The sequence below is a fragment of the Dipteris shenzhenensis genome, chromosome 15 (assembly GCF_047967505.1).
Source record: "Dipteris shenzhenensis isolate YYH24624 ecotype China chromosome 15, Dip_SZ_1.0, whole genome shotgun sequence".
NCBI classification, from domain to species: Eukaryota; Viridiplantae; Streptophyta; class Polypodiopsida; order Gleicheniales; family Dipteridaceae; genus Dipteris; species Dipteris shenzhenensis.
Genome location: NC_141610.1, coordinates 10,000,511 through 10,019,908, shown reverse-complemented (window position 1 = coordinate 10,019,908; position 19,398 = coordinate 10,000,511). Strand labels below are relative to the sequence as shown.

At 43.6% G+C, this 19,398-nt stretch overlaps 2 protein-coding genes across 2 annotated transcripts; both read left to right on the top strand.

Moving 5' to 3' along the window:
- Window positions 1–3,266: 3,266 nt before the first annotated feature.
- LOC147893330 (uncharacterized) lies at window positions 3,267–4,140 on the top strand. The gene is made up of 3 exons (XM_087385712.1): window positions 3,267–3,312; window positions 3,462–3,538; window positions 3,736–4,140. The coding sequence occupies exons 2-3, from the start codon at window positions 3,479–3,481 to the stop codon at window positions 4,138–4,140; spliced, it is 465 nt and encodes a 154-aa protein (XP_087241838.1). The 5' UTR covers window positions 3,267–3,312; window positions 3,462–3,478.
- A 10,999-nt stretch (window positions 4,141–15,139) lies between these two features.
- LOC147893329 (uncharacterized) lies at window positions 15,140–15,663 on the top strand. The gene is made up of 2 exons (XM_087385711.1): window positions 15,140–15,226; window positions 15,424–15,663. Exons 1-2 carry the CDS (start codon window positions 15,140–15,142, stop codon window positions 15,661–15,663), a joined length of 327 nt encoding a protein of 108 aa, XP_087241837.1.
- The last annotated feature ends 3,735 nt before the right edge of the window (window positions 15,664–19,398 follow it).

Sequence of the window (19,398 nt, the reverse complement as noted above, 5' to 3'; positions counted from 1 at the left end):
CTATTCTCTCCTTCACAACAATGCCATTTTGGCACATGGTCATTGCACTAGAAGATTGTACCAAGTCAAGGTATTCACTCAATACCCGTCTACCACCACCATGGTAGCCGTTGCCAAAGCACCACAAATTGCCTTGTAGCACAGAAGCTTCACATACATTAGCCACAAAAAGCTTGGCACCATGGCTACTCATTGGCTTCACCTACATCAACAATCAATAACACATGCTCTGTGATGTGTGTATGGGAAGAAACACAGAGAACCTTTCTCATCTCGATAATCGTGCATCCACTCTTCTTGATTTGGTCCATACTGATGTCTATGGGCCCTTCCAAGTTCCATCTGTTGGCGATTCCCGGTACTTCATCACTTTTATTGACGATCACTCGTCACTTTTATTGACGATCACTCTCGCTTTATCTTTATCTATTTCATTGCTTGCAAAGCCCAAGTACTAGATACATTTTAGGAATATAAAGCTCTCATTGAAAATCAAACTGGCCAGAAGCTCAAGTGTTTGCGCTCTGACAACGGTAGCGAATATCGCAGCACGCAATTGATCAACTCTACTTGCACATCGTCATTCATCGGGAATTCATAATTCCCTCCACCCCCAAGTAGAATGCCATCTCCAAACTCAAGAATCGCACAACTAACGTGTTGCATGCTTCACCATGAAGCTCTTCCAAAGTTTCTTTGGGCAGATCCACTACTGTGTATCTTCTCAACCGCGTTCACATGAAGTCCATTGGTCCAACGACTCCATACACGTTGTGGCACGGATGTATGCCAAATGTGTCTCATCTACGAGTCTTCAATTTTGCAGTCTTTGTCCACATTTTGGCCAATTACCGTGGCAAACTCGACCCATGTCGTGAGTATCTTTGTCAGATATGCTATTAATGCCCGGGGTTACAAAATTTTTAATCTGGCTAATTGCACCATGTCTTATTCTCAGGATGTTCTCTGTCTGGAAGACGGATCTTGTACCCCACCCATCTCCTTCGCCCACATCATCTGCAGATACTCCCACATCCAACACTACTACACCATCATCTCCTCTAGATATTGATTACCTCCATCATCCATCCCCTTCACTCCCCCCCTCTGCCACTTCAGACATTCACCCCCCATCCACATCACCTTCTCCTTTCCCTGACACCCCTTTCATTCAACACCCTGAGAAAGCCCACATGCCCATCATCGCACCACCTAAAATTAGTGCATGCAGTCACTCTAGTCAATCTAATATCCCCCTCCACATTGACCTCTAATCATAGACCCTTCCTCAAGCATTGCCGACACCTAAGCCACATGATTGTCTCCCTTCTGATTCCCCATCCTAATTCTTGACGATCGTCATGTGTGTGACATGCGCCAACCTGATATGATGACACCACCTTCATTGCCACAAGTCACGTTTCCCTTGAGCCAACCGGTCTCCACGAAGCTCAGCTTTCTACTCATTGGCACCAATCGCAAGCCGCCATGCAACGAGAACTTCATTCAATTCACCAAAACAACACTTGGTCGAAAACTATCAGCACAGCAAATGGGTATTCAAGATAAAAAATGATTCCTCAGGTGACATTTCTTGGTTCAAATCCTAGCTCGTCGCCCATGGATTTATGCAGCAAGAAGGCGTCAACTATCTCGACACTTTTGCACTTGTTGTTTACATTGCTTCCATCCATGCCTTACTCGCCTGGGACACAATACATCACATGCACATTCACCAACTTGACATGGAGACTGCATTCTTGCATGGTGAACTTGAGGAAGAAATCAACCGCCACTAGGCCTCCATCAACATCGGGAATCATTTGCCACCTTTACAAAGTGCTTTATGGCCTCAAGCAGGCGTCACACTCCTGGTACATGAAGATCAACCTCTACTTCCTCTAGCACAAGTTCCATTGCTGCTATAGTGATCCTAGCCTCTATGTTCCCATTGCGGCAAATCTCTTCCTAATCGTGGCACTTATGTTGATGATCTGATCGTGGCACTTATGTTGATGATCTGATTGTCATTTGTAAAGATATGCTGCGATTGCAACTTTTCAAGACATTAGATATTCAACACGCCTTCTCTATGACGGATTTCGATGAGATCCATTATTGCACGGACATCCAAGTTCAAAGTGATCGTGCCAGTGGAAAAATGTGGCTTTATCAGCAATGTTACATTGACCACATGCTTGAGCGCTGCCACATGGCAAACTGCAATCCTCTGAGCATGCACATGGATCCAAATGTTAAGGTCACAAATGTTATGTGTCCTTCTACTGATGATGAATGCCTCGCCATGCAAAATGTTTCTTATCATAGTTTAATGGGTTCCATCATGCACGCCATCATCTGCACATGGCCAGATATCTCTACTGCCGTTACCAAGTTTGCACGATTCATGGTCGACCTCAGAATGTTGCCAAGTGGGTTCTTTGATACCTCAAAGGAACCTCCCACATAGTCATTTCATATTGCGAGCAACCTCCTGCACTCTTAGGGTACGCTGACTCAGACTGGGCCGATGACCTAGACGACAAGTGATCCACCACCGGCTTCATGTTTTCTTTTAGCTTGAGGACCCATCTCTTGGACCGCTACCAAACAAAAGTCCATCGCCCTCTCTTCCATGGAAGCTGAGTACATGGCGGTCTGTTAAGTCTCCAAGGAACACGTCTAGCTCAAGACATTAGCCGAAGAGCTTGGCATACAATTCACCCACATTGTCCTCTCCAATGACAACAACATTGCACATGCACCTTCTGTATGAGTCTGGTGCATCGCCTATGATTCTTTGTGGCTTTCTTCGTTTTAACCTTGGTATATCTCCCCTTGGAGGGCTCCACCCAAGGGATCTGAGACTCCTCTGGTGCTATGAGACCGATGAACCCTATCTGCATGATTCTTTCTCTATTGTCTCTACTCTGCTGTCAACCTTGCGAGGGTGGGAGAGGCTCGTCGTCGATGTCCTATGGGGCAATCACAAGCTAGATGGCCCATCTAACAACAGTGGCTGGATTCAAGACAATGTTCTTCGATTAGTGCAAAGTCTATAAATACAAAGCCTCAGAGCCAAGTAGAAATTAGCAATACCAATTCTGGGCCTCTCAAATAACAGGCCTCTCATCTGCCAGAGATTGTTAATCAATAAAATATCAGTAACTGTGATATATTTCATTGGCACATGTAAGGTCAATGTGTCAAACTCATGAAAGCTTGAAGATTTTATTGGAAGAACTGGGTCATTACAGGATCAAGGATCAAATTCACATCGGGGCATACGATTCATCACCTTTGAAAGTCCAGGTCTGTGTGTATTTGTAGCAAATTCATTTTGCGCTTCTGTTCTATTACCTTGTGCAATTGGCTGTTTTCAAGTCTGATTGATGTGAACGAAGCAATTTGCCCCTGTAATGTATGGTGAACGAAGCAATTTGCCCCTGTAATGTATGGAGATTCTGTGGAGAAGGTCATGGCAAAGTCTCATGAATTAGGTGGAGCAACAGTGGCAGTTGATCGGGCGACCCCAAAAGTAACTATTACATACCTAGTTTTCAAAATCTCACTGATATTGACGTTCCGTCAGCAGTATTATGTTTGTTTGTGTTCAATGCACTAATGGTTCTTCGATAAGCATGTGCAATGTGCTCTGAGATTGTACTCTCGTCTTTTGCTGATTCTGATGTAAAGAGTTGACTTTATGTGTGCTTGTTTGGTCATATGTCCTAGGAAGGATCTCGGAAGGAACATGTAAAGGAATTCATGAAGCAATTTGAGACAGGATTCAGAAAGAATTTTGAGCCAGTATATGCTGGAGCCTATGGAGCCTACAGTCCCTACATTGCTGCAGCAGCAAATGCTGCACGCTTTGGAGCATTTGGCTTCCCTCCCTATGGGCTTGACTCTTATGGGGCCCATTTTCCCAATGACTCAGGAACATTGGGTTCAGGTTTTGGAGGTTTTTCTGGTCCTAGAGGTCCAAGTCGACTGGGGACAAACACAAAGAAGATATTTGTGGGCAGGCTTCCATCTGAAATCATGGCCAGTGATTTGCAACGCTATTTTAGCAGATTTGGTCAGATCTCAGATTTCTACCTGTCCAAGGTTATCACAACTAGCGCATCAAACATGTGAACATTCAATATCACTATGTGCATGATCTTGTCCAACGTGGTGAACTCCACCTTTGATACTGTCCTACAGCCGATATGTTGGCTGACCTCTTCACAAAATCCTTTAGCAAGGACCGTTTTGTTTTGCTTCGACATGTATTGGCCTTCTCGAGGTACCACACATTTGACATTGAGGGAGGGATTGAGAGGCAGATTGAATCTAATCACTCTGATTTGCACCTATCCAATGTCATGTGTGTGTTAGTTAGTAGTGATGACAGGCGAGTCTAACAGACTCACCCTACAACCCTTCTTGAAGTATCTCTTCATCTACATATATGAGTAGAAGTGGCTTATTGCAGCACTCAGTTTTTTTCATGCTCATGGCTTGGTCTCTTTCACTCTTCTTAGTCTTCAAGCTCCCGAGTTTCGCATTGCGCTCCCACACTTTTTGACCCTCGCAATGAGTACATCAGTAGGAAGTGATAGCAGAGATGGCATAGAGCACTCCTATAGATTCAACAAGCATAGCTACAATGGACATACAACGTGGCTACACAAACCAAATCCCATAAAACACCACACTCAACCATAGCATCCAAAAAGTGTCCATTGAAGACCTTGCTTTTGACTCCAAGAGACCCAACAAAAGAACTAGAATGTGGTAGGTAGCCTTTCTATCGTGAAGCATGTAGCTACTAGTTTGAAATTTAACTGGAATCCTACCTTTTATCAAATTCTTAAAAGGAAAAAGAACTTAGTAAAATCATGGACATGAAACACGACACGGGTCCGTTAGGACTTGATCCTCCCTGCAAATGTTAGGGTGGTGATTTATTACTGAATTAGTGATGTCCAAAAATTTGTGCCTTTTGGGATCTGAAGCCCAACAATTACATGAATAAGATGATGCTCACAATAGATCATAATTCATCCTTGTTGTAGTCTCTATAATATTGTGACATGGATCTCAACCACATGAATAAACATGGTGTAGAAATTTTGAATGAAGGAGCAATTAAAAATATTTATATGATAATGTAATTAGTATCACATAATGTGGGCGGGGGAGATGGCAGACTTCCTTCCCAAAGAATTATAATCTGAGGGGATGGGCGAAGCCCTAGGCATCGAGAATATTAGCATCGAGAATGAGTCTCACAACTAGATAAAGGTTTTGATATATTACCTGAACGTCAATAGTCGTATTCGTATTAAAACACGACAAGTCAATATCTTGCATGCACTAGTGACGTGGATATCTCGCAGGTTGCTTTTCATCTACCTCCGCATTTTCTGAATCTTTTGCACGTAGGCCATTGTCTCCTCAGGACCTCTATCCACCGTAGGCTCAAAGGGACGGATTACAATGTCGGATTGAGAAAATCAAGACATGTTCAGGATCTATATTACCTCTTGATGAACAAGAGATTTCTTCCTCTGATAAGACATGACAAAGAAGAAACCAATTCTGGGTTGAGGAACTTCTCTAGTGACGAATCGGAAGGAAGCTAATCCCAAGCTCTATACCTGAGCCAGCGCATATAGTGATGACAACAGTGTGTCTCAAGGGCATTTTCGGCAGGCTCCGTTTCTCCCGTGGCCTTGACTTTCGATAAAGCCTCCAACGCTGTCATTTTAGTGCTCAAGGTCACGCTCAATAGCGCTGTCTACCGAAATGCAATAAAAGCCAACAAGGTGATTTCAATCACTTGGAGCAATCAATCACTCAACAAAGTCGAGCCATTCTTTCTCTCTCGCCCGGAATTTGTCCTGCTAAACCCAGACAGGAAGTGAAATTGATCTGTAGGTGTGCATGGATCTAACAGAATGATCAAATTTAGGTGGCATTGTGAGTTTCCCTTTGTAGAATGCTAGCAAAGCATTCGAAGGCTCCATGGAATTTTGGAGCGCCTAGAGAAAGGAAGACAATTGTATGTGCATAGTGCTCTGAGGTAGAGAAGCTATCTACCGTGCTGTCAATAAATTCCTCTCTCAGAACGGACAGTTGTGGACACTATATCTGTCTTTTATGAAAACCCTCTCATTCCAACACCAAAAGAAATAACTTTTTCGCTATGGCATCGCAGTAGAACCCCTGATCGAATTCACACTCAAAAGCTGGCCCCATTGAAAGGCCCACAGATCCACTGGTGTCTTCGAATTCCAATTCCGAAGGATCATGAAAACAGAAAAGATGGCAGAGACAGGCAAATCCATCGATAGCGTGGAGCTCTTTCGTGCTGCACTGCAAAGCGTGAGAGAGAGCACCACAAATTCCGCTGCGCCTTCCACAGTGACCATTACACCTCCCTTACCCTTTCCGGAATAAGGGGCTTATCTTTTGCTCCAACATCACAACCAAGATCCCCTCCCCTACAGATATATACAATAGAACGGTGAGAAAATCCAGGAAGGCAATCAGCTCAAAATGAGGCATAGACAGAACGGAGAAGCCCATGAATAAAACCTGTAGAGGAGTAGCATCCCTAGCGAAATCACAAACTCGTGCTTGTAGCCTCTTATTAATAGCAACCGCCATTATTCTCCAGCCCCGCCAGAAAAAGCAGCAATTGTAGAAGAAGCTAAATGATCCTAGCAGCAGTGTACTGAACAGGGGATAAGTACACAGTGCCTCATTCTGTCTGTGTACTTCTCAGATAAAAGGCCTCGCGATTGCCGGAGACCAAGTACGCTATGTTCATCCGTGTACGTATGCAAGTCTGAGGCTAATTAGAACGAAAGAAAGGTCCCCCGTTTTGCCTCAAGAGAGGCAATCGCAGCAGCTGGAGCATGACCCAAAGCATTGTAAACATGATCAACGTGATTCGCAAAATCTAGACCGCCTTGAATTCCCGACGAGCAACGCGCGTCCTTTGCAGCTGGGCAGCCTAACGATGTACAGAGAAGCTACAAGGCGTTGCCCTTCCCCTTTCGCTTCCTTTTTCTGGTGCTCGAAGATCACGAATAGTAGCAACGAGGACATGAAAACACTTAACACACAGAAGGACGTGTGGAAGGTAGAGACATAGCCTGTGCTCTGATACCAGTTCCAAGCAGAGTGCAAGCACAGAAAGCTTGGATTTTATAAGTCATGATTCATGACCATTAGATCTTTGAAGATCAACTTTAAGACTATGCCAAGTGGCGTGATCAAGGATTTGAAAGGGAAAACTTGACACTTTCAATCCTAGAAGCAATGTATAGATGTTTGTGAGAAGCTCATGTGAAAACCTTGCCTTTCCACACGTGGCCTTCGATTCAACTCGATGAGGATGGTGTTCAACCTCGATTCAACTCGATGAGGATGACAAGAACACTAGAGGTAAGAGAGAGACAAAGGACAATGAAAGAAAGAGCAAGAACCAAGTGGGACGAGTCGTCGATCAACAAGTAGTCAAACCATGGTGGCTACGCAACCAAGAGCAGAAGCAAGCAAGATGACGATGACGGTGTTCAAAGACATTAACACAAAGGCTACCCTAAACGGCCAAGACATTAAACAACTACCTAAAACCTCAAGACTATCCTAAAACCCGTGTTACCATTAATCCTACCCTAAAGCCCACATTAAGCCTATCCTAAGAACCCTTAAATACTTAAACGCACCCATAAAACCCATCAAAAGCTAAGACCTTGCGAAGGGGGGTTAGCCGAGTAGGGTGTTTCATTTGGGCATAGAGTGCCATGCAAAGAGAGTGGGGAGCTCAATTAAGCACTATTGTAGACTACTACTATGATGCTTAATTGAGAGCCCCTCCCCCACACTCTTTTAGTGTAGCCTCCCATGCCAACCCCCTTATAAAGGAAGCCCACATTCCCCCATGCCTTCTCCCTAATAAATGAAGGCCCCATGCACCTCATAATGACCTTCACGTTGGCCTCTTCATAAAAATCAACCATGATCTCCTTGCTAAAACCAACCATGCTCTCCTTGTCAACGTTCATTATGTTCATAATAAAAGATTTGCATGCACCAATAAAATTAGGTAACAAATCCATGGATATAAGAGAACAAAAGCAAACACATTATAGCATTGTAAACTTTTGTTGAACATGCGTAAATAGTTCATATCACAAGTTAACATATGACAAAACCATGACTCAAAAAAAGAACACCAATAGTCATTTATGGGGCTTGTTAGACTACAAGAGCACTTTTCAAAACAATCAAAAGAACAATAATATCCTGCTCAGCTAGTCAAAATGTTTTAATCAAGCACAACTTGGTTCGCTTGTGTGCAATAAACTTGCAAAGAGTAATACAGAGTTGAATTGCAATAGTGGGTTGCTGGCTGCTCCAAAACAAATTTCAACTCCAAGCTTTGGCTGTGCTATTGCAAAATGAAATTCAGCTCTAGGCTTTGGGTACTCCAAAGAATTTCAGCTCCAATGTTTGTCTTCTCCGAAAAAATAATTTTGATCCAAGAAGTGTGTTGCTACTCCAAAATGAAATTCAACTCCAAGCTTTGGTTGCTCCAAAAAACGAAATTCAACTCCAAGATTTGGCTGCTCCAAAAAACAATTTTAGGAAGTGTTGCTGCTCCAAAATGAAATTCTAGTCGGCTGTGGCTCCTAAGTCCTCTCTTAGCCTCTCCTATCAACCACTCTCCTCAGGCTCTCCCTCAACCTCTCCCTTAGCCCCTCTCTCTCCCCTTCATCCCCTCCCTCTCTAGCCTCTAACCTCTCCCACTGTCCATCCTCTAACATCTCCCCCTCTCCATCCTCTAACATCTCCCCCTCTTAGCCTCTAACCTTTCTTCTCAATCAAACTTCCCCGCTAACTCTCTTCCTCTTCCTACTTTGGCAAAGTGATGGACAGAGTTTTCTTGGAGTTTGAGTTGGCCTCTCACCCTTGATTGTCAAATGGATCCCCATTCAACCACTTCTCGACCACTTCCACTAGCCACAAAAACATTATCTTTTCAAAAGACGAGCTCTTGTAGCTTAAAAAGGTCGTGGAGCCTAAGAGCTCAACAACACTCTATGCATGTTTTCATGGGCTCCACCCTTCTAGATTATAGGCTAAGCAGCCTTATCATTAGACCTCATCCGTCGGCACCTCCCCAATATTTAATTTTTGGGATGAGGTTTCGTTCAAGTGGCCTTTGACACTCCTGAAGCTACGAGCACAGTGCTTAAGGCTAGTTTCTTAGTGCTCGGTTCCAAAAAGATTTTCCTCAAGCCCTTCTCCCTTGATTTTAATTGTGTAGACAAGGACAGGCATATGACTTCTCTCTTCATTAGATTCTCAGGTCTACCCTAGCTTTCTTATCATCTCCTTGCCATGATTGGAGCTATCTTCGGATTGGTTACTAAGACCCCCCCCCCTTCTTGGTTTATCCTCTTGGGATCCTCTTCAGCGGCGGTAGAGGCGATTAGATCAGATGGGGTTCCTAGAGTTAAAGTCCTAGTTTCTAACCCTAATATTTTGGATGACCACGTCATGCTTGAGCGCGCTAATCATCTTGTATTTCAATATAGAGTCAAGATTGCAAGTAGACAAGACTAGTGTTGGATCTATAGGCCCTTTGGGCATTTTGTCAGGGATTGCCCAAGGAAGAAGAAGAGGCCTAAAATGCCTTCTGGTGTGGCTCCTCCTTGACCTTGATAGAGCTTTGCCACCACTGGCTACACATCGTGCACATGCTATGCATGCTTCCCTTGCAACCACTCGTTGGCTTCCAGTTAGAGTTTCTCCTCCACCGTCGGATGGTCAAGAGGCCACTTCTCTTGCCTCTCGCCCTCAATTGCAGCTAGCCTCTAGCTAGCGATGTTCCCATTCTTATCAGCTAGTGGTTATCTTGAGTTACCTTAGGCTACTGTGCCTTCTGGTTCTCCTAGTCCAATTTAGGTTGAGGCTACCAAATATCCTCCCATCTTAGCAGCCCCCTTCCACATAATCTCTTAAGTCCTAATTTCTTAATCATGGGAAAAATGTGGCTCCATCCTCACAATCAAAGAGGATTTTTAAACTTCTTTGATTGGTGACATGGTTCATAGTGTTCCTGTTATAGGGTATCATTCCCTAGATGTGGGAGTGCTTTCCCCTGTGCAGTTCCCACCTCGAGTACCAAAGGAGAAACTTGCATTTCAATTTTAGAATCTTTTCTTCCTCTTACGGCTAGACTCGACATCATTTCACCCTCTAGGTCACAGTGGATTTTATTGGCGATTGGAGGGCATAACATTGGCCTTCTCAACCTGTATGCCCCCAACAATAGAGGGGATCATGTCCTTCTTTGGAAGGAACTTCTTTCTTAGGTGCCTATATCAGAATCATGGATCATTAAGGGTGGAGTTGCCCTAAAGTAAGTAGGGGGGAAGAGAACGATGCTTCTTGTGATGCCTTCCTCTTTCGATTCAATCAAAGAGTTGCTTGGTTTGATGATGCCTTTCACAGTTAGTCACAATGACTCCTATTGTCGTGGTTGAACAAGATATCTCAAATGCCCATCCATGCATGTATTGATCGATTCTTGGAAAGAGCTGGCTTTATAAGCATTTCACTAGAATTTTCCACCTCGGATCACTTTCCAATGGTTTTTATGGTCCTTGAGCCTCATTTCAAAGGATGTTTTGTGAGTATCAGGATTTTGATGCCTTCTATGTAGAAGTGGACCTCACAGAGGTAGTTTTGCAGATCTAGATTTCTCATATGCAGGGTTGTAGTGCCATCTCCTTCACATGTGGAAGCATCCCTTTTTCAGATTAGTATTTTTAATCATTCGATCACTACTACCAGGAGACGAGAGATTCTTAGACAAGAAGTTGGTCTTCACCAGCAGTTGGCAACCCTATAGAGGGAAGAGCAGAAATGGCCTATAGATGCTTGGATTCGAGAGAACCTTCTGTTGTAGCAAGGGCTCATTTGTAGATATAGTTAGATCATAGCAAATTATGACTTTCATGCATGTGAGTCATTTTGGACTCAAGTCGGAGGTAAAGTCAATAAACACTTCCTAGGCCCAAGACGTAGTAGAGAGAGCGTGTCACAGTTTATGGACTCAGACGGGCTATTGCAATCAGATCCTGATGCCGTCTTGCATATAGCAAGTAAATTTTATGCCTCCCTCCTATCAACAAAACTGGACACACCTGCCAGACATGCTATATGTCAATGTATTCTTGTATTGGTGAAAGTAGATAGGCGAGCCTCACTTGATACACCATTCACCAGTATGGAATTCAAGATTGCACTTCTTGCCCTTCATAAGGGCAAGCGGAGCTCAGATGGATGTACACCCTCCTTTGTTGCTTTTTGGAATGCGATTGGTGACCATATTACTTCAGCCCTGCAGGTCATTTGAGACTCTGGTGTTATACCTGATTCACTTACAGAGTGTCTCCTTCATCTTATTCCAAAGAGCAGTTGCACAAATTTGGTGTCACAATGAAGGCCAGTCACCCTCGCACCCTTTATAACTAGCTAAAGCTATTAGTTTGCATTTGCAACCCATTCTTCAAGATTGTATTTATGACACACAAAACATGCTTTGTGCATGGCAGAAGCATCTTTAACAATATCTTCTCACTTTTGGGAAGCTTCGAATTGGGCTATACAAAGCAACCAGAGGCTAGCCATTCTAGTTTTGGACTTTGAGAAAGGAGAGAAACCCTTGTTGTTTTGGATTTACAGATGCTGAGACTAGAGGTGTTTCCTCTTTGTACAAATCAGCCCACAACCAGGTGCCTATTAGAGGGATCAAAGGAGAGAGGTTTCAGATTTCGAGATCAGTTCATCTAGGGCACTCTCTAGCTCCATTACTCTTTTAGTTTCTAGCTGAAGCTATGAGTATACATGTTAGATCTCAAGCTAATATTTGTGGGTTGAGACTTCCCTTGGGACAAATGAGGAGCTTTTAAACAATGACTTGACGGATGACATTGCTTTTTTTTCGGAAGGCCACTCTTCAGAATCTCACTTCTTTTAGGGCAGCCTTGTATCTATTTTGTACTGCAATAGGTGATTGTGATTTTGGTTTTACTTGGATTTACAGGGGTGTCTCTGTCAGATACTTAGGATCCCAGGTCAATATGGGTATCTCTCCTTCACAGTTGTTTGCTCCTGTGTTGGAGAGCATCACTTTCAGCCAAACTTGACCTTGCTTCCAGGGTGGTGGTTATCAACCAGGTTCTATTGGACACAACATGGTTTGTTACTCTTGTTGGTTCCATTCTAGGGATTGCATCATTCAGTTGAAGAGGACTATAAGAATTTCCATGGAGTGGAATAGATGGTACTACAGGCGCAATAGCCAAGGTGGCTTGGGAGACTTTAATTCTCCCCACGCAAGAAGAGGGTCTTAATATCATTGATCCAAACTTGCAGCACATGGTTTTTCTTTGCAAAGTTGTGGTAAGGGGACTTATGCCTGGGAAAGAGCCATGGAAAGATTTCTTTCTTCGTTGCATACAACCTAACTCTTTCGGCGGATGGAGACTGGATGGGTAGTACTAGGTGGATCTTTACTTTGGCCCATCTTAGGATGCTATCCTAAAAGCTTGGGCCAGCTTTAGCAGTACACTTAGGAGAATTCCTCCTTACTCTTTGGACGAGATTGATAGATAGCCTCTCCTGTGGAATGATAGCATTCTTGATGAGCATGGCATACCACATGGCACTTCTCATTAAATGCAATGGTCTAGATGGGAGAGAGGCCCTGCTTCTTCTCTAGAATCCTGGAAAGCTTTAAAATAACTTCCAGAGGATTGTAAATCACAATTAGTAAGTCACCTCAGAGGTAATTGGATTGGGTTGATACACATGACGAGCCTTTTTTTCCCCACTTGGATGGGGGCTTTCACCAAGACATGCAATTCTACTTCAGGTCATAGCACTAGAGGATGCCTTGGTCTTCAATGTTCAGTCAGGGGGCAATTGTCTAGATCTACACATGATATTCTATTGGGTGTTCCTTTTCAACTTGTCAGAATCATAGGTTATGTGAAGCATGACTCGAATTCACTATGATCCCTAGACCCAAACCCGCTCCTTATTTCCTTGGGCTCATGGAGAATTTGGCTCTATGGAGGAGTCCCCATAAAGTTTTTGTAGTGGGACCCCAGAGAGTGGGAGTGGATTAATGCAGGGCACTGAGAGAAGAGCCTTCCCTTCTTTCATTACAAGATTCGTGATTCCAAGAGATTTCAACTCATTTGCAGAGACTGGAGGCTTCTCATTGGGAGATCTTTCAAATTTCTACTGATTTGTAGAAAGTTTTTTGGAAGAGGCACTGGAAACCCCTCAGGAATAGAAAAATCACTCTTTTCTTTTGGATTTCTATTTACAGAGGGATTGCACTGAACCTATGGAGGTCTAGGTTTTGGGCTGACTCTTCTTATCGTAGATGCCTTTTATCGTAGATGCCTCCATCAACATCGGGAATCATTTGCCACCTTTACAAAGTGCTTTATGGCCTCAAGCAGGCGTCACACTCCTGGTACATGAAGATCAACCTCTACTTCCTCTAGCACAAGTTCCATTGCTGCTATAGTGATCCTAGCCTCTATGTTCCCATTGCGGCAAATCTCTTCCTAATCGTGGCACTTATGTTGATGATCTGATCGTGGCACTTATGTTGATGATCTGATTGTCATTTGTAAAGATATGCTGCGATTGCAACTTTTCAAGACATTAGATATTCAACACGCCTTCTCTATGACGGATTTCGATGAGATCCATTATTGCACGGACATCCAAGTTCAAAGTGATCGTGCCAGTGGAAAAATGTGGCTTTATCAGCAATGTTACATTGACCACATGCTTGAGCGCTGCCACATATGGCAAACTGCAATCCTCTGAGCATGCACATGGATCCAAATGTTAAGGTCACAAATGTTATGTGTCCTTCTACTGATGATGAATGCCTCGCCATGCAAAATGTTTCTTATCATAGTTTAATGGGTTCCATCATGCACGCCATCATCTGCACATGGCCAGATATCTCTACTGCCGTTACCAAGTTTGCACGATTCATGGTCGACCTCAGAATGTTGCCAAGTGGGTTCTTTGATACCTCAAAGGAACCTCCCACATAGTCATTTCATATTGCGAGCAACCTCCTGCACTCTTAGGGTACGCTGACTCAGACTGGGCCGATGACCTAGACGACAAGTGATCCACCACCGGCTTCATGTTTTCTTTTAGCTTGAGGACCCATCTCTTGGACCGCTACCAAACAAAAGTCCATCGCCCTCTCTTCCATGGAAGCTGAGTACATGGCGGTCTGTTAAGTCTCCAAGGAACACGTCTAGCTCAAGACATTAGCCGAAGAGCTTGGCATACAATTCACCCACATTGTCCTCTCCAATGACAACAACATTGCACATGCACCTTCTGTATGAGTCTGGTGCATCGCCTATGATTCTTTGTGGCTTTCTTCGTTTTAACCTTGGTATATCTCCCCTTGGAGGGCTCCACCCAAGGGATCTGAGACTCCTCTGGTGCTATGAGACCGATGAACCCTATCTGCATGATTCTTTCTCTATTGTCTCTACTCTGCTGTCAACCTTGCGAGGGTGGGAGAGGCTCGTCGTCGATGTCCTATGGGGCAATCACAAGCTAGATGGCCCATCTAACAACAGTGGCTGGATTCAAGACAATGTTCTTCGATTAGTGCAAAGTCTATAAATACAAAGCCTCAGAGCCAAGTAGAAATTAGCAATACCAATTCTGGGCCTCTCAAATAACAGGCCTCTCATCTGCCAGAGATTGTTAATCAATAAAATATCAGTAACTGTGATATATTTCATTGGCACATGTAAGGTCAATGTGTCAAACTCATGAAAGCTTGAAGATTTTATGGAAGAACTGGGTCATTACAGGATCAAGGATCAAATTCACATCGGGGCATACGATTCATCACCTTTGAAAGTCCAGGTCTGTGTGTATTTGTAGCAAATTCATTTTGCGCTTCTGTTCTATTACCTTGTGCAATTGGCTGTTTTCAAGTCTGATTGATGTGAACGAAGCAATTTGCCCCTGTAATGTATGGTGAACGAAGCAATTTGCCCCTGTAATGTATGGAGATTCTGTGGAGAAGGTCATGGCAAAGTCTCATGAATTAGGTGGAGCAACAGTGGCAGTTGATCGGGCGACCCCAAAAGTAACTATTACATACCTAGTTTTCAAAATCTCACTGATATTGACGTTCCGTCAGCAGTATTATGTTTGTTTGTGTTCAATGCACTAATGGTTCTTCGATAAGCATGTGCAATGTGCTCTGAGATTGTACTCTCGTCTTTTGCTGATTCTGATGTAAAGAGTTGACTTTATGTGTGCTTGTTTGGTCATATGTCCTAGGAAGGATCTCGGAAGGAACATGTAAAGGAATTCATGAAGCAATTTGAGACAGGATTCAGAAAGAATTTTGAGCCAGTATATGCTGGAGCCTATGGAGCCTACAGTCCCTACATTGCTGCAGCAGCAAATGCTGCACGCTTTGGAGCATTTGGCTTCCCTCCCTATGGGCTTGACTCTTATGGGGCCCATTTTTCCAATGGGAACATTGGGTTCAGGTTTTGGAGGTTTTTCTGGTCCTAGAGGTCCAAGTCGACTGGGGACAAACACAAAGAAGATATTTGTGGGCAGGCTTCCATCTGAAATCATGGCCAGTGATTTGCAACGCTATTTTAGCAGATTTGGTCAGATCTCAGATTTCTACCTGTCCAAGGTTATCACAACTAGCGCATCAAACATGTGAACATTCAATATCACTATGTGCATGATCTTGTCCAACGTGGTGAACTCCACCTTTGATACTGTCCTACAGCCGATATGTTGGCTGACCTCTTCACAAAATCCTTTAGCAAGGACCGTTTTGTTTTGCTTCGACATGTATTGGCCTTCTCGAGGTACCACACATTTGACATTGAGGGAGGGATTGAGAGGCAGATTGAATCTAATCACTCTGATTTGCACCTATCCAATGTCATGTGTGTGTTAGTTAGTAGTGATGACAGGCGAGTCTAACAGACTCACCCTACAACCCTTCTTGAAGTATCTCTTCATCTACATATATGAGTAGAAGTGGCTTATTGCAGCACTCAGTTTTTTTCATGCTCATGGCTTGGTCTCTTTCACTCTTCTTAGTCTTCAAGCTCCCGAGTTTCGCATTGCGCTCCCACACTTTTTGACCCTCGCAATGAGTACATCAGTAGGAAGTGATAGCAGAGATGGCATAGAGCACTCCTATAGATTCAACAAGCATAGCTACAATGGACATACAACGTGGCTACACAAACCAAATCCCATAAAACACCACACTCAACCATAGCATCCAAAAAGTGTCCATTGAAGACCTTGCTTTTGACTCCAAGAGACCCAACAAAAGAACTAGAATGTGGTAGGTAGCCTTTCTATCGTGAAGCATGTAGCTACTAGTTTGAAATTTAACTGGAATCCTACCTTTTATCAAATTCTTAAAAGGAAAAAGAACTTAGTAAAATCATGGACATGAAACACGACACGGGTCCGTTAGGACTTGATCCTCCCTGCAAATGTTAGGGTGGTGATTTATTACTGAATTAGTGATGTCCAAAAATTTGTGCCTTTTGGGATCTGAAGCCCAACAATTACATGAATAAGATGATGCTCACAATAGATCATAATTCATCCTTGTTGTAGTCTCTATAATATTGTGACATGGATCTCAACCACATGAATAAACATGGTGTAGAAATTTTGAATGAAGGAGCAATTAAAAATATTTATATGATAATGTAATTAGTATCACATAATGTGGGCGGGGGAGATGGCAGACTTCCTTCCCAAAGAATTATAATCTGAGGGGATGGGCGAAGCCCTAGGCATCGAGAATATTAGCATCGAGAATGAGTCTCACAACTAGATAAAGGTTTTGATATATTACCTGAACGTCAATAGTCGTATTCGTATTAAAACACGACAAGTCAATATCTTGCATGCACTAGTGACGTGGATATCTCGCAGGTTGCTTTTCATCTACCTCCGCATTTTCTGAATCTTTTGCACGTAGGCCATTGTCTCCTCAGGACCTCTATCCACCGTAGGCTCAAAGGGACGGATTACAATGTCGGATTGAGAAAATCAAGACATGTTCAGGATCTATATTACCTCTTGATGAACAAGAGATTTCTTCCTCTGATAAGACATGACAAAGAAGAAACCAATTCTGGGTTGAGGAACTTCTCTAGTGACGAATCGGAAGGAAGCTAATCCCAAGCTCTATACCTGAGCCAGCGCATATAGTGATGACAACAGTGTGTCTCAAGGGCATTTTCGGCAGGCTCCGTTTCTCCCGTGGCCTTGACTTTCGATAAAGCCTCCAACGCTGTCATTTTAGTGCTCAAGGTCACGCTCAATAGCGCTGTCTACCGAAATGCAATAAAAGCCAACAAGGTGATTTCAATCACTTGGAGCAATCAATCACTCAACAAAGTCGAGCCATTCTTTCTCTCTCGCCCGGAATTTGTCCTGCTAAACCCAGACAGGAAGTGAAATTGATCTGTAGGTGTGCATGGATCTAACAGAATGATCAAATTTAGGTGGCATTGTGAGTTTCCCTTTGTAGAATGCTAGCAAAGCATTCGAAGGCTCCATGGAATTTTGGAGCGCCTAGAGAAAGGAAGACAATTGTATGTGCATAGTGCTCTGAGGTAGAGAAGCTATCTACCGTGCTGTCAATAAATTCCTCTCTCAGAACGGACAGTTGTGGACACTATATCTGTCTTTTATGAAAACCCTCTCATTCCAACACCAAAAGAAATAACTTTTTCGCTATGGCATCGCAGTAGAACCCCTGATCGAATTCACACTCAAAAGCTGGCCCCATTGAAAGGCCCACAGATCCACTGGTGTCTTCGAATTCCAATTCCGAAGGATCATGAAAACAGAAAAGATGGCAGAGACAGGCAAATCCATCGATAGCGTGGAGCTCTTTCGTGCTGCACTGCAAAGCGTGAGAGAGAGCACCACAAATTCCGCTGCGCCTTCCACAGTGACCATTACACCTCCCTTACCCTTTCCGGAATAAGGGGCTTATCTTTTGCTCCAACATCACAACCAAGATCCCCTCCCCTACAGATATATACAATAGAACGGTGAGAAAATCCAGGAAGGCAATCAGCTCAAAATGAGGCATAGACAGAACGGAGAAGCCCATGAATAAAACCTGTAGAGGAGTAGCATCCCTAGCGAAATCACAAACTCGTGCTTGTAGCCTCTTATTAATAGCAACCGCCATTATTCTCCAGCCCCGCCAGAAAAAGCAGCAATTGTAGAAGAAGCTAAATGATCCTAGCAGCAGTGTACTGAACAGGGGATAAGTACACAGTGCCTCATTCTGTCTGTGTACTTCTCAGATAAAAGGCCTCGCGATTGCCGGAGACCAAGTACGCTATGTTCATCCGTGTACGTATGCAAGTCTGAGGCTAATTAGAACGAAAGAAAGGTCCCCCGTTTTGCCTCAAGAGAGGCAATCGCAGCAGCTGGAGCATGACCCAAAGCATTGTAAACATGATCAACGTGATTCGCAAAATCTAGACCGCCTTGAATTCCCGACGAGCAACGCGCGTCCTTTGCAGCTGGGCAGCCTAACGATGTACAGAGAAGCTACAAGGCGTTGCCCTTCCCCTTTCGCTTCCTTTTTCTGGTGCTCGAAGATCACGAATAGTAGCAACGAGGACATGAAAACACTTAACACACAGAAGGACGTGTGGAAGGTAGAGACATAGCCTGTGCTCTGATACCAGTTCCAAGCAGAGTGCAAGCACAGAAAGCTTGGATTTTATAAGTCATGATTCATGACCATTAGATCTTTGAAGATCAACTTTAAGACTATGCCAAGTGGCGTGATTAAGGATTTGAAAGGGAAAACTTGACACTTTCAATCCTAGAAGCAATGTATAGATGTTTGTGAGAAGCTCATGTGAAAACCTTGCCTTTCCACACGTGGCCTTCGATTCAACTCGATGAGGATGGTGTTCAACCTCGATTCAACTCGATGAGGATGACAAGAACACTAGAGGTAAGAGAGAGACAAAGGACAATGAAAGAAAGAGCAAGAACCAAGTGGGACGAGTCGTCGATCAACAAGTAGTCAAACCATGGTGGCTACGCAACCAAGAGCAGAAGCAAGCAAGATGACGATGACGGTGTTCAAAGACATTAACACAAAGGCTACCCTAAACGGCCAAGACATTAAACAACTACCTAAAACCTCAAGACTATCCTAAAACCCGTGTTACCATTAATCCTACCCTAAAGCCCACATTAAGCCTATCCTAAGAACCCTTAAAT

Excerpts from the sequence above, each read along its gene's own strand:
- LOC147893329 (XM_087385711.1), top strand. The coding sequence starts at position 15,140 with ATGTATGGAGATTCTGTGGAGAAGGTCATGGCAAAGTCTCATGAATTA. Across the intron at positions 15,227-15,423 it reads TTGATCGGGCGACCCCAAAA|GAAGGATCTCGGAAGGAACA; the intron begins GTAACTATTACA and ends CATATGTCCTAG.
- LOC147893330 (XM_087385712.1), top strand. The coding sequence starts at position 3,479 with ATGGCAAAGTCTCATGAATTAGGTGGAGCAACAGTGGCAGTTGATCGG. Across the intron at positions 3,539-3,735 it reads TTGATCGGGCGACCCCAAAA|GAAGGATCTCGGAAGGAACA; the intron begins GTAACTATTACA and ends CATATGTCCTAG.